Source organism: Rhinolophus sinicus, chromosome 3 (assembly GCF_057876585.1).
Source record: "Rhinolophus sinicus isolate RSI-liver-muscle chromosome 3, RSI-T2T, whole genome shotgun sequence".
Classification (NCBI taxonomy): Eukaryota; Metazoa; Chordata; class Mammalia; order Chiroptera; family Rhinolophidae; genus Rhinolophus; species Rhinolophus sinicus.
The window spans coordinates 139,080,308-139,104,150 of NC_142503.1; the positions used below are offsets into that span (position 1 = coordinate 139,080,308).

The 23,843-nt window shown below is 36.9% G+C and overlaps 1 protein-coding gene across 2 annotated transcripts in view; it reads left to right on the forward strand.

The window, feature by feature from the left end:
- SNAP23 (synaptosome associated protein 23) overlaps positions 1–23,843 on the forward strand; it is a 28,071-nt gene that overhangs the window by 900 nt on the left and 3,328 nt on the right. The window contains exons 2-7 of one of the 2 annotated variants that reach the window (XM_019725404.3): positions 12,308–12,411; positions 12,983–13,024; positions 13,466–13,514; positions 14,002–14,119; positions 19,405–19,437; positions 23,629–23,787. In XM_019725404.3, the coding sequence (XP_019580963.1) occupies positions 12,355–12,411; positions 12,983–13,024; positions 13,466–13,514; positions 14,002–14,119; positions 19,405–19,437; positions 23,629–23,787 (458 nt within the window). In that variant the 5' untranslated portion in view covers positions 12,308–12,354. The remainder of the gene's footprint in view (positions 1–12,307; positions 12,412–12,982; positions 13,025–13,465; positions 13,515–14,001; positions 14,120–19,404; positions 19,438–23,628; positions 23,788–23,843) is intronic. The other variant, XM_019725405.3, reaches the window with a different exon arrangement.

Sequence of the window (23,843 nt, forward strand, 5' to 3'; positions counted from 1 at the left end):
CCATGTGTCTTTGTGTCCTAATGAGACTGTTTTTCAGATGTCACAGTAAAATACTACTGCGGATACAGCCAAGTAGAAATGGTTCTCTCACGTTCTTGCCTAGCCCATAAAATACCACACTTGAAATTCACGAGACATCATTGGCTAGAATACTTTGGGATCTAATCTTAAAATACCTCGTAGTAAAATTTTAAAAATAATATGTCTGCCACCAGCAAATTTGATGCCTAAGCATCCAGTGATCATTTGTCATTCATTCTTTTGGCAAGAGATAATGAGAAAGAACACATTTATGTAAATATTAGCAAATATGAGAAGAAACACCTCTTCTCACAGTACCAAGCTCCTTTGACAGGTCATATGAAACCAAATAAAATGATCATATAACTTAGCCTGCAGCTTAAATACTGTGTTTCCCCGAAAATCAGACCTGCCCCGAAAATAAGCCCCAGTTAAGACCTCAGCCAGACGGACGCATTTAATGTTACGACGATGTTCCAGAAGAAAATGACATGACTATTTGAATAAATGTAGATTGTTGTCCATGAAAAAATAAGACATCCCCTGAAAATAAGCCCTAATGGAGCAAAAATTAATATAAGACCCGGTCTTTTTTGGGAGAAACACGGTATTTATCTGTTTCTAGAGTTTTTTTGTGTTTTTTTTTAGGTGCTTGTGGTATGTGGATATAAAGTAGAAAATTGCTGTTAGTTACAAAATACAAATGGTTTGTGCTATTATTTTCTTAACAGTACTACACTCTTTCCTATAAACAGTAGAATTTCTGTATTCAGTTTAGTGTTTGTTTCTAATTGAGCTTAAGCATAGTAACAAACTCACTTAAGTATAGGTCACGTATTTTCTAATCATTCAAAACACAACCTTCAACCAAGAAGCAAGCAACCAAGAAGCCCTGGAACAGCTGTATTTCACTTACATGAAGCATACCACCATTATAAATTTTGTTTTTTAGAAGAGTATCTGTGTTATTTTACTTAGTATTTTTAATAGACTTTTTAAAAACATTACCATCTTCCAAAGTGATAATCTGTGAAATGTTCGTCTTGATGTATTTTATACTTTTTTCTAGTACACATTGTAGTAAATACGTAACTATTAAATACATAACTGTTGCTTATATAACAGCTAAAATTACAGCTTGTTCTTGCTCCGCACTTTGGAAAATACTGCTTTTGGGCCTAATCTACTCATTTTTAAGATAAAGTGATTATTGGACTACCTAAACTCTAACTAAGGCCAATGGACTTCAAAATGCTATGAGCCCTGTGATGGCCATCACTGTTATGACACAATTCTAGCAAACTTACTTACTTGGTTACACCAGATAAAAATAGATTAGAATAGCAAAAGGGGAAAAGGATGTTTACGCTTTGACATTTCTGTGAAATCATCTGTCCTTTTTTTTTTTTCCCTTTGTGATTAAGGCACTTTCTTTTCCTCCTTTGGTTCCTGTTTCTTAAACATTCTGGGAATCTGTTTCTTAGCTGTGTTTGTACTCCGCATTATGTATATATGTTAGTATTTACAATATATGATGTTGCTTGCACCAAAGAGTGCTGAACTTTTTATTCCAGTGCCATATTTTGTTTCTAGATCTGTAGATTGACAGAGGAGTATATGACAAAGACTGATATTTTCTTTGTCGTAGTGTGTAGTGATTTGAAACGGTGCCTCCAACAATTGGAGGAAATGGATTATGGAGCCAGGAAACAGCATATACTGTTCCTTTTGTAACGTTGAGAGTGGAGGTGGTGTTCCATTTGCACTCATTTAAATTCACCGATATTTTGGTTTCAATTTCAATTTAGGTTGTGTTGCTACTAAAATAAAAAGTGCTAATCACTGGATTTTTCTGGAATTCCCTCATCTTGTTGATTTTTGAGTTCTGTAACTTGGATTTAAAGTTTGTTTTAAATTTATTTTAACAATGTTTTGACAATTGAGATTACCTTTAGATGGCCCCTTACTGCTTGTAAAATAAAATCCAAACTTCTTGGTATAGTATACAAAGCCCTTCACAACCTGTCTCCTGTCTGACTTTAAAGCCACCCTGCCCCCTTTGTGCGCATGTGCGTGCACGTTCTATTCCTGCATAACTGAGGCCTTACATTGTGGCACTTCTGTGATAGTCTAAAATTGCAATTTTTTTAGAGTTGATCATACTTGGCTTTTGATTCCCAAATCAAAATCATGATAGATGTTTAGTAATTATTATGAAAAATTATAATAGCTTTATTGAGCACTACATGACAGCCAAGGTTCTACATGCTTTGCATGAATTAACTCAGTCCTTATGACAGCATTTGAAGTAAGCATTATATTACCATTTAATGAGAAAACTGAATCGCAGAGAGGTTAAGTAAGCAACAGTCAGGATTTGAAACCATCATCCCTCCAAATATTGGGCACTTAACCACTACACTGTTTTGCCTTTTGTATAAGCAAGAATGCCACTCTTAATCTACTGTGGGGGGACATTCTTTTCCAGAGACCTGAGTACTTATGTTCTCCATCTGTGACATCTGACTCCTGATATCAGAATATATGAGATGCTAACCAGAAAGCCTCTAGGTGAACTTGGAATCAGACCCCAAGTCTTGGGTGGTTTGGGTGAATATTTCATTCTGGCAAGGTGAAGCCTTGCCCGTCATCCCCGCCTTACACTTACTATCTCCCTGGCAGATACCATACTTACGTCTGCCAGATTGTATGTCTCTCCTGGAAAATGAGTGCTGCATTCTTGAGTCTCTTTATCTTTCATATAGATCATCCCTTTTCTGTTCCCACAGCCTTTCTTTCAGACAGGGTCAATATAATTGATTATAATCGCATCTAGATCTACCTTTTCAGGATTATACCCTGGTCATTTAGAGGAAAATTATGGAAGTTCCAAGGTTGACCAGGACTTGAAAGCTAGCTGTTGGACATCAAGCTATTATAATAGGTGCTTCTGTAAAACTGAAGTGTAATTTTGGTCTTTTGGGTTCATGGTTTTTGGTGGTACTTTCTCACTCAGCAGTATGATTTCTATCTTGAATCATGTGTTTCAGTGCTCTTTGAAACCAAGATGTTTAATAGATATTAATCAGTGGTGCACTTATATTTACACTGTTTTGAGGCCTCGTCATAGAAGTAGAAAGGAAACTCGTGAGGAAGTAAAAGGAGGAAACTAGCCTTAACACAAATAAGACTCATCTCATCTCTGTGCCTTCAGGAAGAATTAAATTTCCTAACCAGAGTATGGATTCTTTTTCGCTTAACCTAGAGTATTTGGAGTATTTTGAAATACCCTGCACCTGTACTTTTTGAGTATGTATGTGGACATTCTTCCTTCCTTATGTATGAACATTTTTAATGTTTCATATTAAAAATGGAATCTAAGAGCAAAAAATATACTCATGAAAAGAAACTAAATTCTTTCACCCAGTAAGTGATGGTGCACATCTGAATTTCTACTTTGTTCTCTGTAATTCTTTCTAACATTCCTTCCATTCATTCTCCATTATTCACCTTAGAGGCTTCAAGAAAGAGCTGCTTAGGTGTATTTTGCATATACTTGTACTTCCTTAGGTGCCTAGAATGGCACCTAATAACTCACGACATGAGATACCAAGTGCGAGGTAAGGATGATTGGCAAGGCTTCATCCTGCCTGAACAAAATATTCAACATCCAAGTATTTGGGCTCTGATTCTAGGTTCACCTAGAAGCTTTCTGATTAGCTTCTCAAACATTCTGATACCAGGATTCAGATACCACAGATAGCAAAGAACGTAACAACAACATGAGCATAAATGCTCAGTTCGTTAATAATTGTCATTTCCTGAATCTTTATTCTGTGCTAGGCACTGTACTAAGCACTTTATGTACATTAACTAATTTTAGTTCTGAAACAATCCTGGGAGGTAGAACTGTTAACCTAAGGAATGAGGAAACTGAGACTTGAATAGGTCAAGTAAATTGCCTGGGTATCAGAGCTAGGATGAATTCAGGGTCTGTCTGACATCAGTCTTGTTTTTAACTGCTGCATTCTGCTCACTCAACGCAATTTATTAAATTATTTCACCTTATCTAGAAGTAGTAAGCTTAGTCACAGGAGAACTAATAATTGAAATCATATTCAACTTAACTAGGAAGGTCTTGACAGTAGTTCAGACGGTGTTAGCCTTAGGCTAAAAAAGCTTTAGTCTGGCAGAGAGCCAGAATTTATATTCATAAAACAACTGAAAAACTAAGAAAAATGAAAAGGAAAACTATGGTTGGAGGCAGTGACAAAGAATGCTTTATTTTCTGTATCCTAATTACAATGTATGATAAAATATACATTTCAAAAGGAAACTAATTAGTTTTCTTGATATCAAAATAGGTTCCCTTACTTGATAATAGATACTTGAATGATGTTTGGAATGAATTAGAGGGATGTATTCTAGGACTAGTGTCCCTTTCTGCCAAGCCTGAAGATGGGCAGAGTGCTGACTCCTCAGTGTTCTTCATCTGTCAGCATAAGGGAGTTTTTAACTCTCTTGGGGAGGTCACCATAGCAAGGTGGTAGTTTTCACCACATTCTCTTCTGACACCCCTGGCCTGTCATTTCTCTCGTCAGTTGGGCTCTGGTCTGGCTTGCTTTCCTAAGACCACAGGCCTCTGCAACTGCTTTACCCTTTCCTGCTGCCAGTAAGTCTTGTGTATTATAAAAAGAACCTAAGAGCCGGAAGAGTTGCATTTTACTTTCTTAGCATAAAGAAGTTGCACTGATTAGATGATCTGAGGTTTATTTCTCTTCAGAGACAATTCTCTAAGATGAGGATTAAACAGAAATATTGTTCCCAGATAATTGGTTAATTAAGCAGAAATCTCTGCAAACTAGTATTTTCCAAATGGTGTTTCATGGAACCCTGGTTCTTTGGGATTAATAAATATTTTGAAAGGAAGGATTTTATGGCCATCTACATTTGATTGGGATAGCCATAGTTAAGCAGAGCTCTTCACTGCTTTAGGACTTCTGGTTTCCAACCAAGAATTTAATTATCCAGCCACTCTATAATGTGAGGAAAAATATAAAAAGTAGGAGATGGGAGGTATAAGAGCTAAATATCTTCATTATAGAAAGTCAATGAATCATATCCAAAATTGAAATATCAAGAAACATCACTATAAGCATGTGATTTAGAAATGTGGGGTTAAACACTGGAACAACTAGTGTTGTTGAAATTTTTGCCTCTGGGTCCTGGGAGCAGGAATTGGTTTGCCTTGAGGAAGGGCAGAGGAATGCTAATTACTGCTGTAGAACTATTTGACTTCTCAAACCATGTAATATAGATACTTGGTTAAAATTAAATATGGAAGAATACAAAATCTTCAGAAATATTTTTAACTGGCTGCATAACATTCTATCATGTAGTTATGCCATAATTATTCAGTCAAATCCCCTATCATTTTTTATTTAGATCACTTCAATTTTTTTAACATTATAAATAATACTGAGACTAAAGTGTTTTTGTCTGTGTCTGTGATTTTCTTCTAGATTGCTTTTCTTCTAGGTTGATAAAAGTGGAAAAAGGCCAGAGTGGGAATATTTAAAATTTTCTTGTGTGTATTATATTATCTTTTGAAAGTTTTGATTTTTAAAAATCAGCATTTTTTATACCCATCCCCTGGCAACCACTAATCTACTTTCTGTCTCTTTAGATTTGCCTATTCTGGACATTTCATATAATATGGGCCGTTTGATACTGGCTTTGTTCACTTACTATAATGCTTTCAAGGCTCATACATGTTATAACATGTAACATTCCTTTATACGGCTGAATGATATTCCATTATATGGAAATTTGGGTTTTTTTCCACTTTCTGGCTCTTACGAATAATGCTGCTCTGAACACTCGTGTACAAGTTTTTGTGTGGACATATGTTTTCATTTCTCTAATATACCTAATAATGGAGTTGCTGGGTCATATGGTAATTCTGTGTTTAACTTTTTGAAGCCTAAGTTCTGGTCTTCCATTGTTAAATACTACATTTTCCTTCCATTAGGTACCAGAATTATAACAGGGATAGGATATCATTCATTAGTGCTTATCTACATTTAAAAGAAATATCTAAAACAATGGTTTCCAACCTTGGCTACACATTGGAATTACCTAGGGAGCTTTAAAAAAAAAAAAGCGACTGATGTCTGGCTTCCACCCCCAGGGAGTATGATTTAATTAATCTGGGGTACAGCATGGGCCACCAGATTTATAAAGGCTCATCAGGTGATTATAATGTGTAGCCAGGGTTGGGAGCTACTGCTCTAAAATGTTCTCTAAGCCTGGAGTTAGACTTGCTACTTGAAAAGCAGAAGGCAGAGATTTCATGCGTATACTTTTTTTGGGCAAAGCTTCTACAGATTTGAATGACTTAATAATGTGGCTCTCTCCTCTCCTCCTTTTAATATGTGTAATAGTAAGTGAAAGCACGTACTCTGGGGCATTCTGCCTGGGTTTGATCCTGACTCTACTGGGTGACTTTGCAAAAGTTGCTTAACCTCACTATTCCTTAATTTCTGCATCTGTAAAATATAGAATTAAATAGTGTCTATTATGGTCTGAATGTTTGTGTGTCATTCCCTGCCCCCATTCATATGTTGAGATTCTCGTGCCCAGATGTGATGGTATTAGTAGGTGTGGACTTTGGAATGTGTTTAAGCCATGAGGGTGGAGCCTTCATTAGTGGGACTAGTGTCATATAAAAGAGGCTCCAGAGAGCTCACTAGCCTCTTCCACTATGTGAGGATGTAGTGAGAAGGCACCAGCTTTAAATTAGAAAGGGTTGGGGGGAGGATGAAGAGGGTAAAGGGGGTCAAATATATGCAGATGGAAGGAGACTATAGACTTTGGGTGGTGAGCACACAGTGCAGTATACAGATGATGTGTTATAGAATTGTACACTCGAAACTTACATAATGTTATTAACCAGTGTCACTCCAATAAATTTAACTTAAAAAAAATTAGAAAGGGGGAACATGGCCAATGTTGACACTTTGATCTTGGACTTCCAGCCTCCAGAACTGAGAAATAGATTTATATTATTTATGAACTGTCCAGTGGTATTTTGTTACAGCAGCCTGAATAGACTGAGACAGTGTTGCAAGGATTAAATGAATGTGTGTATGTATATATTTATATATCTTTATATTTCTTAGACTAGTGTCTTGCATGTGTAGTGCTTTGTAAGTATTAACTGTTATAGTGTTACTGTGATTCTTAATCCCCTACCCACTATCTAGACTTTCAAAATGGTGAATAAAGACTATTAAAAAGTTAGCTGCCATTTTTAAAAACTTTTGTTTATGTTTGAATTTTTTCATAATAAAAAGTTGAGAAAGTAGCATAATGACCCTCCATGTATTATTCACCCAGTTTCAACAGTCGTGGCCAATCTTGTTTCCACTATACTCCCACCCATTTCCCCACCCTCAAATTATTTTAAAGCAAATCCTACAGACTACTGTTTAAATGGTTTCTAAGTTCATACATTTTCTTTTACATCCTGAGGATACTGATTGTTGGAAGGATGGTTAGAGAAAGACCATACAGTAGAGGTGAGCGGCCATGACAGGAGACTGACTGTACGCCAAGATGGAATATAGCCGTCTCTACTCCTTATGGGGTCTTCTGCTTCCTTATGGGATCTTCTTTTATACACGTCTTAGTATTTTGCAATGAAAGTACAAAGAACTTAGTCAGAACCCATTCCTGCCACCTCATGTGAGTATGTTTCCCAGCCAAACCTTAGCAAAGGCTTTTCCTGAAAACATCTTTTAGCAGAACATTTAAGACAATTGTTCTATTGCATTTCTATACTTTTAGGGTTTGGAACGGATGGTCATCTGTTAGTGGATGGTGATGTTTCTGCAAACTTACGTTAACTGTGAAAACGTGTCGACTGGAAGATCTTTCTCAAGAGAGGCCAAGAATTGGTCTTATGCTTACAGATTAGGGTCTAGAATTTACTTCTTGTCTTCGTTATCTCCAGTCTTGTAAATCGGTTTTCTTGGTTGTCGTAAGCTATCACTTTATGATGAAAATAAATGTATGAAATTTAGAAATTATATAACTACTATTTGGAAAATTGTGAAAAGAAGAAAAATCACTCTTAATTCTGGCCATCGATTATATTTTGCTGATTCGCTTCCAAATTTTTTCTACCCATATTTTTACCCTAGGCAATTGTAGCGTATAGTTGATTTTTTTTTAGTCTTACTTTGTTCACTTTGTATACTAATCTTCATAACCTAAACCCTTATATGTGGTTTGTGTTTGTCTGTCTTAGCCAGAGAAAAAAGGACTATTTAAGGGCAGTCTTTAATTTTTTACACATGCAAAGCTATATATATTTATTTAGATAAGTACCTGTCAACCGGAAACTTGGTGTAGTTTAAACCTGTTTAATATCTGTCTCGACATGCGCAGACTCATGACCGGCATGAAAATAGTTCAGCTGTATCACCTATGCAGATAGTGCCATCAACTTTAACGTTCAGATTTCGCCTTTTCGGTGGCATTCACATGGATGTCACTCATATCTAACATCCTTGCGTTACTTTTGTTTTGCCTACTATTTCTGTCTGCTTCCCTCATAATATTAAAATAATGGCTAACACTTGCATACCAGCCTTGCCTCAGGAACTGTGCTAAGCACTTTGTATACGTCATCTTTTTCAATCCTCACTAAAAAAAACCCATGGAATAGATTGTGTTATCTTTGTTTTACAAACACAGAAACTGAGTTTTAGTGGGGTTAGGTAACTTGCCAAGGTCATACGACAAATACATTTTGGGGCCAGAATTTAAATGCTGGAGCCCCCTACTCACTACTATGCTTGCTGGCTATCAACAGAAGTTGCCATTTGTTGCAAATTCATTGGTTACCATGAAAAGCGCCAATTTTTTCAAACAGTTAAGACGTTGCTTAGAGCCTGGTGCTGATAACACCAGGTATACTGTTTATCAGACCAAGGTAGCCCCATGGGCCACTGTGAGCTGCACCCTCCTTAAAAATAAAAATAAAGTAGTAATTATTTTTTTAAAAAAAACAGTAATAAATTATGAGTGTAACTTATAGAGCAACTTATATTGTGATTAACTTTTGTTTTAAGAGAAAGAATAAGGCAGGAAACTCACTTGGTAGGATATTTTTAATGCAAAATCCTTGCTTACCAGTATAAAATTAATTATTTTATAAAATAATTCTTACATTGGTCTTGGCAGGACGCTGGAATAGATGGTGATTTAAAGTGTTGTTTCTTCCGTTACTTCCCGAGTCTGTGTCCATTTTTTTCAATGAAGACATACAGATCTCCTGTTGATTAAGTTCTAAAACCTTTTGTCTTTGTATTCCTAAGACTTTTTTTTCTTTGTATTCCTTCTTCCCAATAGTCTCTTCACTTTCTAAATGAATGTAGATTGTTTCAGTTTCTAAATGATAAAACAGCTGAAAACCATGATTACTCTGGTCTTTCTAGTTCATCCATTTAACTGTCGTTGAGTGTGTGGAAGAGATAAGATTTCATGGTTCTATGATAGAAGCCATCTGGAATTTTGAAATGAGCCACCAGGACGCGAGCTTAGCCTATTATCTGATATTGAGCAGGTCTTATATCATCTTACTTGTTAAGAGGAGGTGAATCTGCAGTAAGACTGTTTATCAGACCGCGAGCTGCCCTTCGTTTCAGATCCATACTTGGCCGTGAAGTCTGTTCTTTACTGACTCAGTCACCTTGGGCAAATGACTTACCTAAACAGCCTTAGCTTCCCCATCTATAAAGTGGTATAACAGAGATAATGACAGACTTACTATGTACTCAGTGGGGTATATGACATATAGGGTATATGACTCAGTGAACATTTTCTTCCTCCTCATTACCCCCAAGGTTTATAATAGAAAAGAAATTACGAGTAAATTAGGAGTCTTCCAGTAAGCTCAAATGGACCATAGGAAGGGAGACAAGGTGCGAAAGCTCTGGGAAAAAGTCTTTTCCTCTCAAAGGCACACAATTAGCATAATATATTAAGTTCCTGGGGCATTGGAAAAATGACACACGTTTCATCTATTAGCTTATATATACCTATGAAAACTGAGTTTAATGGGATCTTTGTGTCAAGTGATGTTTTGTTTTCCTTCCCCTCCCCCTCCTCTAGTTCTCTTTACTCCAACATTCTGGATAGCCTTTTCCTGATTCCATGAGAAAAACTACTGGGGATAATAAACAGGAGTAAAGCTATATAGCTAATTCTAGGTTGTACCCTGCCTGACACTTCTGAGCAGTTTAGTAAAGACTAACAGCCTTGGGAGTATTCTTTCTTTTTGTCCTTCCCCTTACAATTCTGCTTTGTCTCTCTTACTGCCATTTACTATAATCATGTGCTCAACACCCTCGAGAATCTGGAGTAGAGAAGTCTTAGGCAGCTGTGTCCAGATGTCAGTCTGCCAAACGTGAGAACTTGACAGAAGTCTGTTTCTTGTCTTGTGTGTCATCTGCTCAGGGAAGAAAAAATGAAGTACTAGGCAGCACTTAGGGTTCACTGAAAGGATGTGTTCTTCAAAACCACCCCGTTGCCATGCCTGGAGTGACTCTTCATACCCACCTCTCAACTACATCTGCTCTTTTTGATAATTAGAAAGCAGAACTCCTGGAATCTTCAGGTTTGACAGAGGTCGTCCGTTTTGCATTCAAACCTTTCTTTGAACCTATATGGAGTTTTGCTTGTTCTAGTAGTTATTTGCAGACTTTGTGCTAATGTTACATGTAGCTTTGTTTTAAGATCCACTTAAATACTTTGAGAATACACCTCGTTTTTCCACTTATTTGTTCATTCAGCACACATTTACTGGAGTACCAATTGTCAGATCCTGTTAGTTGTTAGAGATACAAGTATATAACAAAACCCTTGCCCTCCAAGAGTTCAGTCTAGTAGATTTCCAGTTAACTAGGTTCCTTGTTTGTCAATAAGTGTCCTCCGTGGCAGGATTTCTCAACCTTTTTGTATTTTGGGCCAGATAATTCTTTGCTGTGGGGGGCTGCCCCAACGAGCATTACAGGGTATTTAGCAGCATCCCTGGCCTCTACCAACTAGATGCCAGTAACACTACCCCTCTCCCAATTTGTAACAATCAAAAATGTCTCCAGACATTGCCAGACGTCCCCTGGGGGTAAATCCAGAATGTGAACCAGACTTTGTATCATTGACAAAGAGTTTTGGTAAAATTAGTTTTCAAAAATTTAAAGCTAGCAAATGTAATGAAAACAGCCTAGTCTGTCATACATTGCTTTTTACTCCACATGATTCCAAATACATAACAGAGTACTGAATAACACCTACTTACATGTTAGTTTGAATGTCTATGAGACATCTTTCTGAATTACTACCATGTTTCCTGGAAAATAAGACCTAGCCAGACTATCAGCTCTAATGCGTCTTTTGGAGCAAAAATTAACATGAGACCGGGTCTTATATTGCATTATATTGTCTTATATTATAGTAAAATAAGACCCGATCTTATATTAATTTTTGCTCCAAAAGACGCATTAGAGCTGATTGTCCGGCTAGGTCTTATTTTCAGGGAAACACGGTATGTGTAGGAGAATAATTATTCTGTTTCTTAGGGACTTCAATAAAACAACAAACAATACAGTAATTGTAAAAGGAGAGTCTGCTGTTAATAAAAACCTTAATTCTTTTCTGGGCTCTTTGTATCAGTATTATCCTTTTCTTGTTAAGAATGAAAATATTCCATTTTTCTCCAATAAGTAGCCTGGACAACTGGCACATTTTTAGAATGTTTTCTGTGTTCTTCAGAAACATGACTTTGAATTTTGTTACATTCCTAATGGAATACTACCTAACAGCCTTCTTCACCTTATTGCTTTTCTGTAATCAAACAATGTACAGTGAACATTGTACAACGAGAAATTCATTTTAATAGTCTCTTAAAGCTTGTATTCCAGTAATGCCTTTCTTCTCAAAGTAAAGGGACCATTGTCCTGTTAGAAACAGCACTGTACTAGAAGTCTTGAAACCTGAGATTTAGGTTCATCTATGGTACTAGCATTTAAGCATCCATTTACCCTCTCTCAGCCTTAGTTCTTCACCTGTGATATAGATAGATAAATGGGTGGATGGAGAGATGGATGGATGGACGGATGGACAGACTCTTTTATCCCGTTTTCCAGATAAATATCCTAAATCGCGAAAGTCCACACACACTGCTCAAACAAACTTGTTTTTTATATCCTTATTCTTACAGAACATCCACATTTCAGTTTCTGTGCCTATCAAGAGTTTTAATTCATCATGGATAACCTATCAGCAGAAGAAATTCAGTTGAGAGCTCACCAGGTTACTGATGAGGTAAACGTTTTATTTGGAATAAATAACTAATTCTCTTTCAGTTGCACAGTGAAACGATAGAGGACCTTCTTAGAAGACCATTTTGGCCTCTCCTAGTCCCTTTACATCAAAGTGCATTTGTCCTAGAATGTCATTACTAGCTCATTTTTTTCAACTCATCAAAAAACTGAATAAGTGAAAACAATTTGTATGTAATTTTGGGCCAGGTAATTTGTATGATTTCTTTTAAAGATAATCATTACTTAACAGTTACTTAGAATAAAGATACTCTAGATCTGAGGAATTCTGAACGTTTAACAGAACTTTCTAATATCTGTGTAGTATACCTAGATTTCTGCTTACATTCAAGTTTTATAAACTTAACCCTCCAGATTTTCTTTTAAGGAGTATCTTGTAGGAAGAAAACTGAAATTATAGTGATCAACTTTCTTTTTTGTTTGTTTTAAAGGGAGGAATTGATGTGTTGGCAGCCTTTAAAAATAGAGTAGCATTATGAATATGGCCTGTGGTAAGATTTTTCTTTTTTTTCTACATGTTTTAAAATGCTAAAACTTTTGTGTGTTTTTTCTAGTCTCTGGAAAGTACAAGGAGAATCCTGGGTTTAGCCATTGAGGTAAGAAAGTATTTAATTATCAAGTTAAATATAGAAACTGTATAGAAGAGATCCTGATAGTACAAGCTGGAATTGATATTAATAAGAGTCAGAAGGGTATTGTTTCAATAACTTCTATTATTTGAAACCAGCAATTGATTAAATTGTCAAACCATTCACTAACGGGCCTTTTTTGTTTTTCCCATTGACAGTATTAGAATATGACAGGGAAGATCAATGCACCATAAGTTTGTGACTTACTTATTTATTTATTTTTTGGTGGTGGGGGCTTAGTATGTTAAAGTGTGTTGATTTGGGGATACTAATTTTCTCTGTAGCTCTACTCCTCTGAGAACTTTGATTTCTAAATGATTCTTTCCTGCTATGTCAGGCCTCATAGTTTTTGTTTCTGTCATTTTTGCTATGTTTTGCTGTGCTGTCAGCTCTTTTTCCTTCTTTCAGTCTCAGGATGCAGGAATCAAGACTATTACTATGCTGGATGAACAAGGGGGTGAGTTGCAGTTATTCACAGAAACTGTTGATTTGACTTCCCTGCCAGAAAGCCCTTTCAAATCAGCCATGTATAAAAATATCAAATCAGCCTTTGGGAGTGCTTTCCCTCTGTAAGATAAGAGTGATTTGTTTACTTCTTCTGATTTGAATTCTGTCATGTTTATTGCCTGTTAGAGGTGAGGGCAACAATGTCCATTTGTGCCCCAGGTGGTAGGAGTTACTGTATGCATCGTTCATATGTGTATTAAACATGATGATATTCTTGCATCCTTTTCAGAAATCAAGTCCTTAAATAGGTGCACTTGGAAACATTTTGTTTGAGTTAGCCCTGAGCAGTCTGGTTTTTATGAGTCTTATGACAGCCCTCAGGTTTTGAGCCTCTTCACTGATAGAAATGCTGGGGATCTGGTTTGGTCACAGTGCACTTTATAATAGTTAGCATTGTAAAGGTAACACGAAATGTAACTTCCACAACTTATTCTCAGAACAACTAAACCGCATAGAAGAAGGCATGGACCAAATAAATAAAGACATGAAAGAAGCAGAGAAGACTTTAACAGAACTCAACAAGTGCTGTGGCCTTTGTGTCTGCCCATGTAATAGGTGAGTTGATAAATCACAACCTTTAAAAAATTAAAGTGAAAGCATCCTCCCTCCCAGCCTCCCAATAAGGTCAGAGGTGTGACTGGGCCTAAATAAGGAACTTTGTTAGATCAACTTAAGCTGGTTCTCCTTTAGGCCGATCAAGCTTTTCATGTAAATGGATAGATTCACTGAAAATTTAATAAAGTTGATCAATTCTTAGATCAAGTCCCAATTTCATTTTTTAGTAATATATGAAAAGGTTGGGAAATATACATCTGGATAATACAGAGCAGGATGGAATTAGTGTCTTTTCCTTTCAAATAAGGGGTATTAACAAAAATATATGTTCTGTGGTAGGCACATGAGGGATGGCCAAGGGAGTAAAGCCTTGGATTTTGTCTTCAGAAGACTTACCGTGTGGTTGGATATATGAGGAGGAATAGCCAAAAAGTAAAAGTATATGAATCTAGTCTAGATCCTGTGATATTGACTAAGACTAAGGGTACAGAACTGATAAAGGTTGTTTGGAGAACGTCTTACAGGAGAGGTAGGACTTGAGTGGGGCTCTGAGTGATTAGAAGGCTTTGGATGGATGTGGAAGAACTGGGAGGGCATTTCCTATGGAAGATTTAATGTGAACAGACATTACAGACAAGCTCGACTTAACTGAGCTGCATAATTCATATAGATGAGAAGTGGGAACTGAGACATAAGTAGGCAGTGGAGGACCTTGAATGCCAGACTCGGGAGTTAATGGTTTGGAATGGAGTCTGTAACTACACACCAGGAGACTAGTCAGAAACCTTTTGTTGTCTAGGCCTGTGAGGGTGCGACCTTATCATTGAGATTAGAGGAAAATGTAAGCCAGAGTGAATTCATTTTAAATCAGCTAATTGTATATCACATATGCAGAAGGAAAAAAAATCAAAGAAGACTGAAGATTTGAAGTCTCAGTAAACTAGGAAATGAAAAGTCTTCAAACTGTATATAGTGTATGGAGTTATGCTCGACAGAAAGCAATTCATTCTTCTTGGTGACTCCATTTTGAATATTTAAATTCTCAGCTTATTCTAGGGTAAACCAAACACCATGGTGTTGACAAATATTGTATTATTCAGACCAAGCTTGAAACCGGACGCCAAACAAGTCCGGGGCTCATGCTGCCTGCGCCGCTCAACCAATAGACCGACACAGGAGTTGGGTCATAGAATAAACGTTTATTATCAGAAAACCAGTGGTCTGAGAAGGCAGCAGGTTAACACACCTCCAAAAGCTGCCTTCACATTCTCAGTCCAGCTGGGGAAATTTGGGCATTCCTCCAGAGGCTACGAAATAGTTTCAGAGGTCTGCTTGGAGCCTTCCCTCTGGCCACATGATTTTGTGGTGGAGATGGGAACTCAGGAACAATGATGAGATTAGCCAGGAAAGAATGCTAGACCATAGAGAGTGTGATCAATAAGCCTAAGGGTATGAATCATAAGTTTCTGGGTAATTTTCTAAAATAGGCAACTGGGTGGGAAAAGGGACATTCTGAACTCAAGCCTTAGGGCGTTGATCTATTGTTAAGCTACAGGTATATAGGTCACGTAAAGGTAAGGCCAGGGATGTGAAGAGGCTTCTACTGTGGGGGTGCCAACCAGGCCCTGTTTCAAGATGAGGTTAGGGCTAGGAGTTAATCATTCTCTTGCCTTCAGTTTGAAGAAGCTCATCTTTATTTTAAAAATTAATTAACAAAACAACAACTTGGAACTTTATCCTTAGTTGAAATGACAGTGTCTGGAGATGGCATACTTATCGTTACTGCTGAGAGTATTCATTTTTAAAGAGCTTCATATGCATTAGGATTTCCATTTAGTTGTCTCAGCTGGTGTGGTCAATCAAGAACAGGATACAAAGGTTTACAGACTCTCAGCACTTTTACTCCCCAAAGGAGTCAGGAATGGAGGCACTCTTGTTATATTTCAGATAAGTGTTTTCATGTGATACCATTCTCGGTGCCATTTCTGCTAGAGAAAATCAAGTTGCTTGTTGATCAACTTAAGTGTTTGTTTTAGGCATAAAAGATTTGTGTTCTTCCTAGTCTTGTCCATTGGCTTCCTATTCTAAGACAAGTCTGTGGACCTCTTTCGACCTTGAATGACTTTCCAAAGTGCATATTTTAATAACTACGACTTGTCAGTCAGAGTTTAACAGATTAAGTAAACAAGTTAGAAATGCACAGATTTTTTTAATCCAAACTTTTAACTATGTATTTAACTATGTTTTTGCAAACTTGTCCTTTTTTCCTGTGTTCTATGTGCCCTCTGGGAAGAGTACACAGGAGAAAAGTGGTAGGCACGGCCGCGACTCAGGAGACCAAGATCCGTCTATTAGAATTTATTTGGCATGTTTAAGCTGCTGGAAGTCAGGCTAGAGCCGAGGGAAAAGCAAAAGGGGTGTGGTGTTTTCTAGGAGGGGGTAAATGAGGCTGTTCCCCCTTCAATGCTTCAGGGGGTTTTCGTTGACAAAGGGTTTCGGGGGCCTGACCAAGCCCTCCAGCTCCACACCCTGGCCCCAGGTAGTGGCCCTAGGAGATAAAGCAAGACAGGATCAAGACTAGCTGGCTTTTAAGATAAGGTTTCTGCTCCTGGCCTAAATGTGGCTTAACAAAAAGGTAAATGAATTTCCTTAAGATTAGATATTAGAAGAGCAAAGAAAGAGGAAGTCTTCCCTAGAACCTAGAGGAAGAGAGTGAATGCTAAGATGGTCAAATATCATAGAAAGTAGGAAATGGTGCTACAGAAGTATTAATTTTATTTCTCTCTGTGTGTGCCAGCCAAGCAGAGGCAAGATTTTCTTGGACACCGGTGAAGGAGAAGGTGGAGTATGGTCCTGAAGCAGTCTTTAGCCTCTAACCTCAGCAGAACCCTTTCTCAGTGGGTCAGGAGAAGGCACTTCCTAACAGATGGAAATCAGGGGTTACTATATCAACAGTTGTCCCCTGAAGAGGAGAGAGTAATATTCCAATTTAAAGATGTCTGATTGTAATTGCCTTTCTTCCACCCGTCTCTTCTTCGTATCACTGAGTCCTCGGCCTATATGGTATCTCTTGTTCTTAGCTGTGTCTGCCATCATTCCGGCCAGTGTTTTGATCTCTAATCTTACCTGTTAGTTTCAGTTAGGCTTATCATATAAATAGCCATAACACGAGGATCTTAGTCTTCTTTATATTAAGCTACTAGTAATTCTGGTAGTAGTAATAGCAACTCAGGTCCACAGTCTCTGTCATTCAGAAATCTAAAAAACTGAAAGCCAAAGGTTTGGTTTGGTTTTTTTTCCCCTCATAATGTCGAACCACAACTCATTAATTAGGCTACAAAATGTAAACTGAACTGAAGCTATTTATAATCTTTATTACACTTAGTGTAAATGTTAATTTTTTTCATTGCAGAAATACTGGTGTATTTGATTACATGGTACTGCTCAACATGTCTCTCATCCAAGGGTTTGGATGAGAGTTGTGGGCCTATGTATTCGTGTAGGCTCTTATTATTTTGAGCACTTTAAATTTAATCCTAACAGTAACTTTACTATGAGATAGATTCTCTTACTATCACCATTTTACATTTGGAGAAACAGACACACAGAGGCTACACTAGCAAGTGAAAGAACTGATATTCAAAACCAGGCACAGTCCTAGCTTTTAACTATGCTACAGTGCTTGACTTTGGCAAGAAAAGAATGAACATTTTGTTGTTGCTATTGTTAGATGTATTGCTATATAGAAAATGTCTTGAGTAGATATGTTCTTTGAGATTTCTTTTGTTCAATAGTAGTCATTGAAGCCAGGTCAGCAAATCTTTTTTTAATAAGACATGGAGGTTGCTTTACTTAACAGAATCCTATGTTAGAAGGGAATTTTAACTTTAGCTAATTCTTTTTTTTTTTTTTTTTAATACTTTAAGAACTACTTGTTTTCCTACTTTTATTTATTTATTTATTTATTTATTTTTAAGAGTTTATTGGGGAAGGGGAACAGGACTTTATTGGGGAACAATGGTCAAATTGTTGTCCTTTCAATCTTAGTTGTGGGGGGTTCTGTTCAGCTTCAAGTGGTTGTTCTTTCAGTCTTAGTTGTGGAGGGTGCAGCTCAGCTCCAGGTCCAACAGCCCACCATCCCTTGCGGGAGTCGAACCGGCAACCTTGTGGTTGAGAGGACAGGCTCCAACCAACTGAGCCATCCGGGAGCTCAGCGGCAGCTCAGCTTAAGGTGCCGTGTTCAATCTTAGTTGCAGGGGGTGGAGCTCACCATCCCTTGTGGGACTCGAGGAATTGAACTGGCAACCTTGTGGTTGAGAGCCCACTGGCCCATGTGGGAATCGAACCGGCAGCCTTCGGAGTTAGGAGCACAGAGCTCTAACCACCTGAGCCACCGGGCCGGCCCTAGCTAATTCTTTTGAAAGGACTACTAGAATTTAAAAACAGATTACCAGGATTAAACTTTAAAATTGTAAATAAATGTCATTATGTGAGCTTGCTACTGTTTGAATCCTAAAAGCAAAATAGCACAGATCCTTGTTAAAAATTCTGTTTTTGTCAATAACTTTGAAAAGTTGTAATTCTAATTAACAAGAGTTTAAAAGGAGACAGGCTTAAAATGGGAAGTCTCAGAATAGTAAACTGCCTGGTGTGCCAGTTTAACCATTCTCAGACAAGGTATTCTTCTGTCTTAATTTTTCTCTCTTCAGTCTCTGCTTACAATGTCAACATAATGGTACATAGTTTGAAGACAAATTAGTATTTCTGGACGACTTATTAGAGAAATTTCAAAATTGGTACTACATGTTTTACACTATTCCAATCCTGTGTCATATGGAGGTATAAATATTCAGCTCTGATTGGTTAAAATAATTTTGAATTATATTTTAGTCAACATTTGAGTGTTTCTTCCACCCTGCTCACTGGAGATACAAAGAAGAGTAAGGCAGTACTCTATTTTTTTGTGCTTCACATGGTACCTGATATACGAGATACAGTAGGTACTCAATAAATACTTGGTGATTGAATGGCCTTGAGAAACTTGTTGGCCAATGGGAGAGTTAGACATGTAAGATTTTTAAAAATTAAAATGGCAAACAAAAAATAGAATTAAGAGAAATCTGTAATCACTAAGGAAAGAGGAAGTTTCACAACCTCTTCATTAGTATTTGCCTTTTTATATTAATTTTCATAATTTTAGGAAAGAATATCATTACCTAGACAGTCTTATGAAAAATGAAGTGTGCTCTGGTTTAAATAGTTTTCTTGTTTTTCTTTTTATCTAGATTCTCAGATGTTGGTTGTTTCAATGAAATCAGGCAGGAATTTAAATGCATTGTTTTGAAAACTCTGAGTCTGCTTCTGTTCTGTTTGACTGGCATTCACTATCTTCTGCATTTCATTCTCTCACTTAATCTTTTCCTTTCTAATCTGCTTACTAAAAATGAAGATTTAACATCCGAAGCCGGGCTCAGTAACTGATCAAAGGGAACTTTAAGATGCAGTCTTGTGGCGCAGTTTGGGCTGCTAACCTGCTACCTAAAGGTGATGCTTCAAATGGCTTATCTGTGCATGTGCATGGATTTTGTGAATGGTGGAGTCTCTTAAAAACTGTGGTGTGGTGTGTAATGTAAAGTGAATTTGTTCTTGATGGGTGTTGTCTACCAAAAGATGGACTTGACAAAAAGGATCTTAATTTAGCATACCACCCTTTGACTAATGGCTCTGATAACTAAGTTTTTGCTTAATAACATCCCTATAGTTTCCTAAAAAGTTTTAAATAGGTTGATCTTCGTAGAGAATTGCTGTATTCTAGTTCTGATCAAAGGTAAGGGAATTCAGGTTAAATCCATCTCTCTTCATAGGACTTTGATTTCAGCATCCTGTTTCCTATTACATTTTCCTACTCCTTTCCAATTCCAGAATCCAGATTTTCTCTATTAAAGTGTTGCTGCTAATGATCTGGATTCCCCAAGCCTTAGAACACTACCAAATTGAGGAATTAATTGCCCCATCTAGTCATCTTAAATGCCATTTGGAACAAGATGGGATATAAATTTCAAATGTTACCATATCTAGTATCTTCTTTTTTAAAATAAGGGTTTTCTCCTCTGTATATGTTATAATCTGTTCCATAATTCCTATTTTGTCATGTGTTAGCTTGATATGGTTTCATGTTGAATTCAGAGCTAACTTATCTTAATTTTTTATGAAAATTAACCTTCTAGCCAGACTACTGTTTATTAAAATGTTTGACTCCTTAATTTTGGATCTTTATAGAAGCTATGAATACCATGGTTAAATGTTAGAAAATTAAGTGCTTGATTTCTACACTTGTTTTTTGCTCCTTTTTTTCTTTTCTGTAGCCTGATCACTCAATACACACACGCACGCACGCACGCACGCATACACTCACACTCATTAAAATTGGTATTTTATTTCATCTGTTTTCTCCTTGTTATGAAGGAGTTTGGGCTAATATTTGGCTTTCCTTTTGCTATTTTTATTCAGTACTAATGTTGACCACCAAAACTAGAAAAAGAAATTGTTAAAGTTATTGTGTTCATATCCTGATACTTGTTTTCTGCTTTTATATCAGCTCCTTGGATTAAGGGATATTTCAAATTTTTATTTCAAACTTGCCATTTTTGAATGTGATTTATGTAGAAAGAAAGTAGTAAAGATTACTAGACTCCTTAAAACTGACAGGCAAAAAAAAAAAAAAAGTCCTGACAGGCAGATCTAACTTTCCAGAAGAAGTTCTTAATTGTATTAAAATCTATCACAAACTTGCTTAAGCATTTTATCAGGAAGTCTAATTTCTTCCTACAGAGGCTATAAATTTTTTAATGCAAAAGAGTTGTATTGCAGATCAGAACCATTCGTTCTTACTGTAGACCAAAACAATCTGAGCCTAGATGTCTTTTTAGCTATATTCCAACTGTATTCAGCTCCCTGTAGCTCTCAAAGCTGGGGAATGTTAATGGGCTAGAAGGGGAACCATGCTGATTGGTCATCAGTGCACTTAAAGGCCCGCTAAGGATCAGGTTGAGGTTGAATCCAAAGAATAAAACTATGTGTCTAATGCCATACGAAGCAATTTTGCCGCCATCATCAACAGAAGCTTTTCACAGCCCTGTGAACTATTAAGTTATTGTTATTATCTTAGTTTTACATGTAAGGGAAAGAATGCTGAGAGAGGGAAGTTTGCTTACGGTTCTACAGCTACTGAACGACAGGTTGAGGATTACGATTCAAGTCAGTTTACTGTGGCTTAAAAAAAAAATCCTGGTGTATACCTTTGCTTCCTCCAGATTAATTCCTCAGTGTCCTAATGTATAAAACTATTAAGACTATTAGAGTGATCGAAAATATTCTTTCTAAAACAGACTGGAAGTGCCTTAGAGCAGTGTTTCTCTTCCCTGCCTGGGTAGCTAAATGACCGAAAGCACCATCCTTGTTAAGTAGAATCTTCAGAGTGTAACCCGTGTACCTGTGCGTTGAAGCATCCACTTCCCCATGGTGCTCAGTCAAATTTGAGAAATACTACCTTTAAAGCATTTAAGATCCTTTGACAGAAGATAAATTAGATTAAAACATTGTTTTATTAGCTAGGCAGCTACCTGACAATGCCCTTAAACACAGGTTATTTGCAAGGGTGTTCTAACTCGGCGTATAAACTGGCTGAAGTGAACCTCATTCCATAATAGCAGTTAAAACAATTTGTTTGCATCTTATGCCCCTTATATCTAATTGTGGAAGGAAGAAGTCTCAAAAGTTTAAGGAATTTCAAATATTCGCTGTTAAGGTTGAGAAGGAGGTTGGAGCTTGGATATATCTCTTGGTAGACCAAGAGGCCACACGTCCTGTCCCAGTCTACTCTCTGTGTTAAAACTCACAGAAACATACGTAGTGTCTTAATGTTTAGTGACTTTTGAATTCCAGCTCTCACTCTTTGACCTGTTCTACAACCTGACATGCTAACAAAAGCCACTTCTATTCATACATCTGGTTATGAACTTTATGATAAATGATTTTGTGGTTTATTTTATTAGCTATTACTCTGCTTTAGAATTTTGCCTGAGACCCATATGAACAAAGAATACATTTACATGGGTTTTACCAAACTCACAGATATACGTAAATATTCATTTTTTAAAAAATGTGTATCCCACCTTGTTCCAGGAAAGATTTAACATGGCCTATTAATGAGTAGATTAATTAATAAAAGCATAGATAGGAAATTAATTGTGAGAACTTAGAAATGGAACCAAGAAAGGTACTTCGAGAACTAGCTCTTCAGTGTTCATAGATTTATTTATCTTTTCAGTGCCTCTTACCAAAAAAGTAGTACCCTTTCTCTAGAATTAATGATTAAGATATAAGATCCAATTCCATGTGTGCCAAAAACGAATTCTTACATGTCTATTAAGGAAGGAGCCACTGTTGTCATAAAAATCTCTCCTCTACTTTTATAGTTTCAATACCTCCTCATTAACATATGTGGAATAAATCAGACTAATATTGTAGCCATATACTACTTTGTTTTTGCATATAGAAAAAATCTAAAATTGTGTAAGTGAAACTACCTAACCAAATAATCAGTAAAAATGTTTTATTTGTGTGTTTTTGGGTTTTTTTTTGGTAATAGCTATTTAAAAGTCACTTTAGTAGGTTCTTTTTCTTGCCATTTATGCCAGTTTGAGAAGTAAATCCCATGGTAAAATTCTGGCTTTGGCTGATTTTTGGGGTATATCAGTTACATCTAAAGCATATGCTTTTACTTCTAATAGGCCTAGATTTAGGATTTTTTTTTTAATTAGGAGAATAAACTGTTAAATGAAAACCCTAAACCAAAGGGTCTATATAACTGGCACCAATGTGGCCAAGATAGTTTATTCATTGGCTCTTCAATTTGGAAATAATTCATGCTTTTCCTTCATGATGTGTGTTTGTTTCTTAAGGAATTCTTTTTAAAGTTTTAATGCAAAATTCTAACTTTAAAAAAAACATCAGCTGGAAATACTCTGGTCATAGTAATAAGTGGGCAGCTGGGGTCTAAGTATTGCCTCCTCAGCCTTCTTACTCTTCCATCCCTCATCAACCACTAGATGCCTCCAAGGAACCTTTTACGGTATCCCAGAACACTTTTCCTCAGGAATTTTTTTCCCCTAGTGCCCATTAAACCTCTTTTCTGGGGAGTATCAGAGGTTAGGGGAAAGTGAAAAATCAAATAATTGCATTTTGCTACTTGCTAACTGTTTAATAAAGATTTGGTAGAAGTATTTTAACCTTTAAAAAACATTTTTAATGTCAGTGAGCTTACACAATTCACCTTTTTCTTATGCCATATTGTTGTGATGGGTCGCAGTACAGATAATCTAGATCTAGCTGTATGTATGTAGCTTTTGTGATAGGGGCGGGTCATCCTCAAGGTGACAAGCACTGATAATTACAACTCTCCCTCTCCTGCTTTTCCGTGTCTCCCTGCACTCCTGATTCTTATATAGGACAAAGAACTTTGAGGCTGGTAAGGCCTATAAGGCAACATGGGGAGATGGTGGAGACAACTCTCCTAGCAATGTAGTATCTAAGCAGCCGGGCCGAGTGACAAATGGTCAGCCTCAGCGAGCAACCACAGGAGCAGCCAGCGGTGGATACATTAATCGGTATGCCAGCTCTTCCCAATATTTTTACCCCTTTCTTAAATGGATGGCGCACCTAG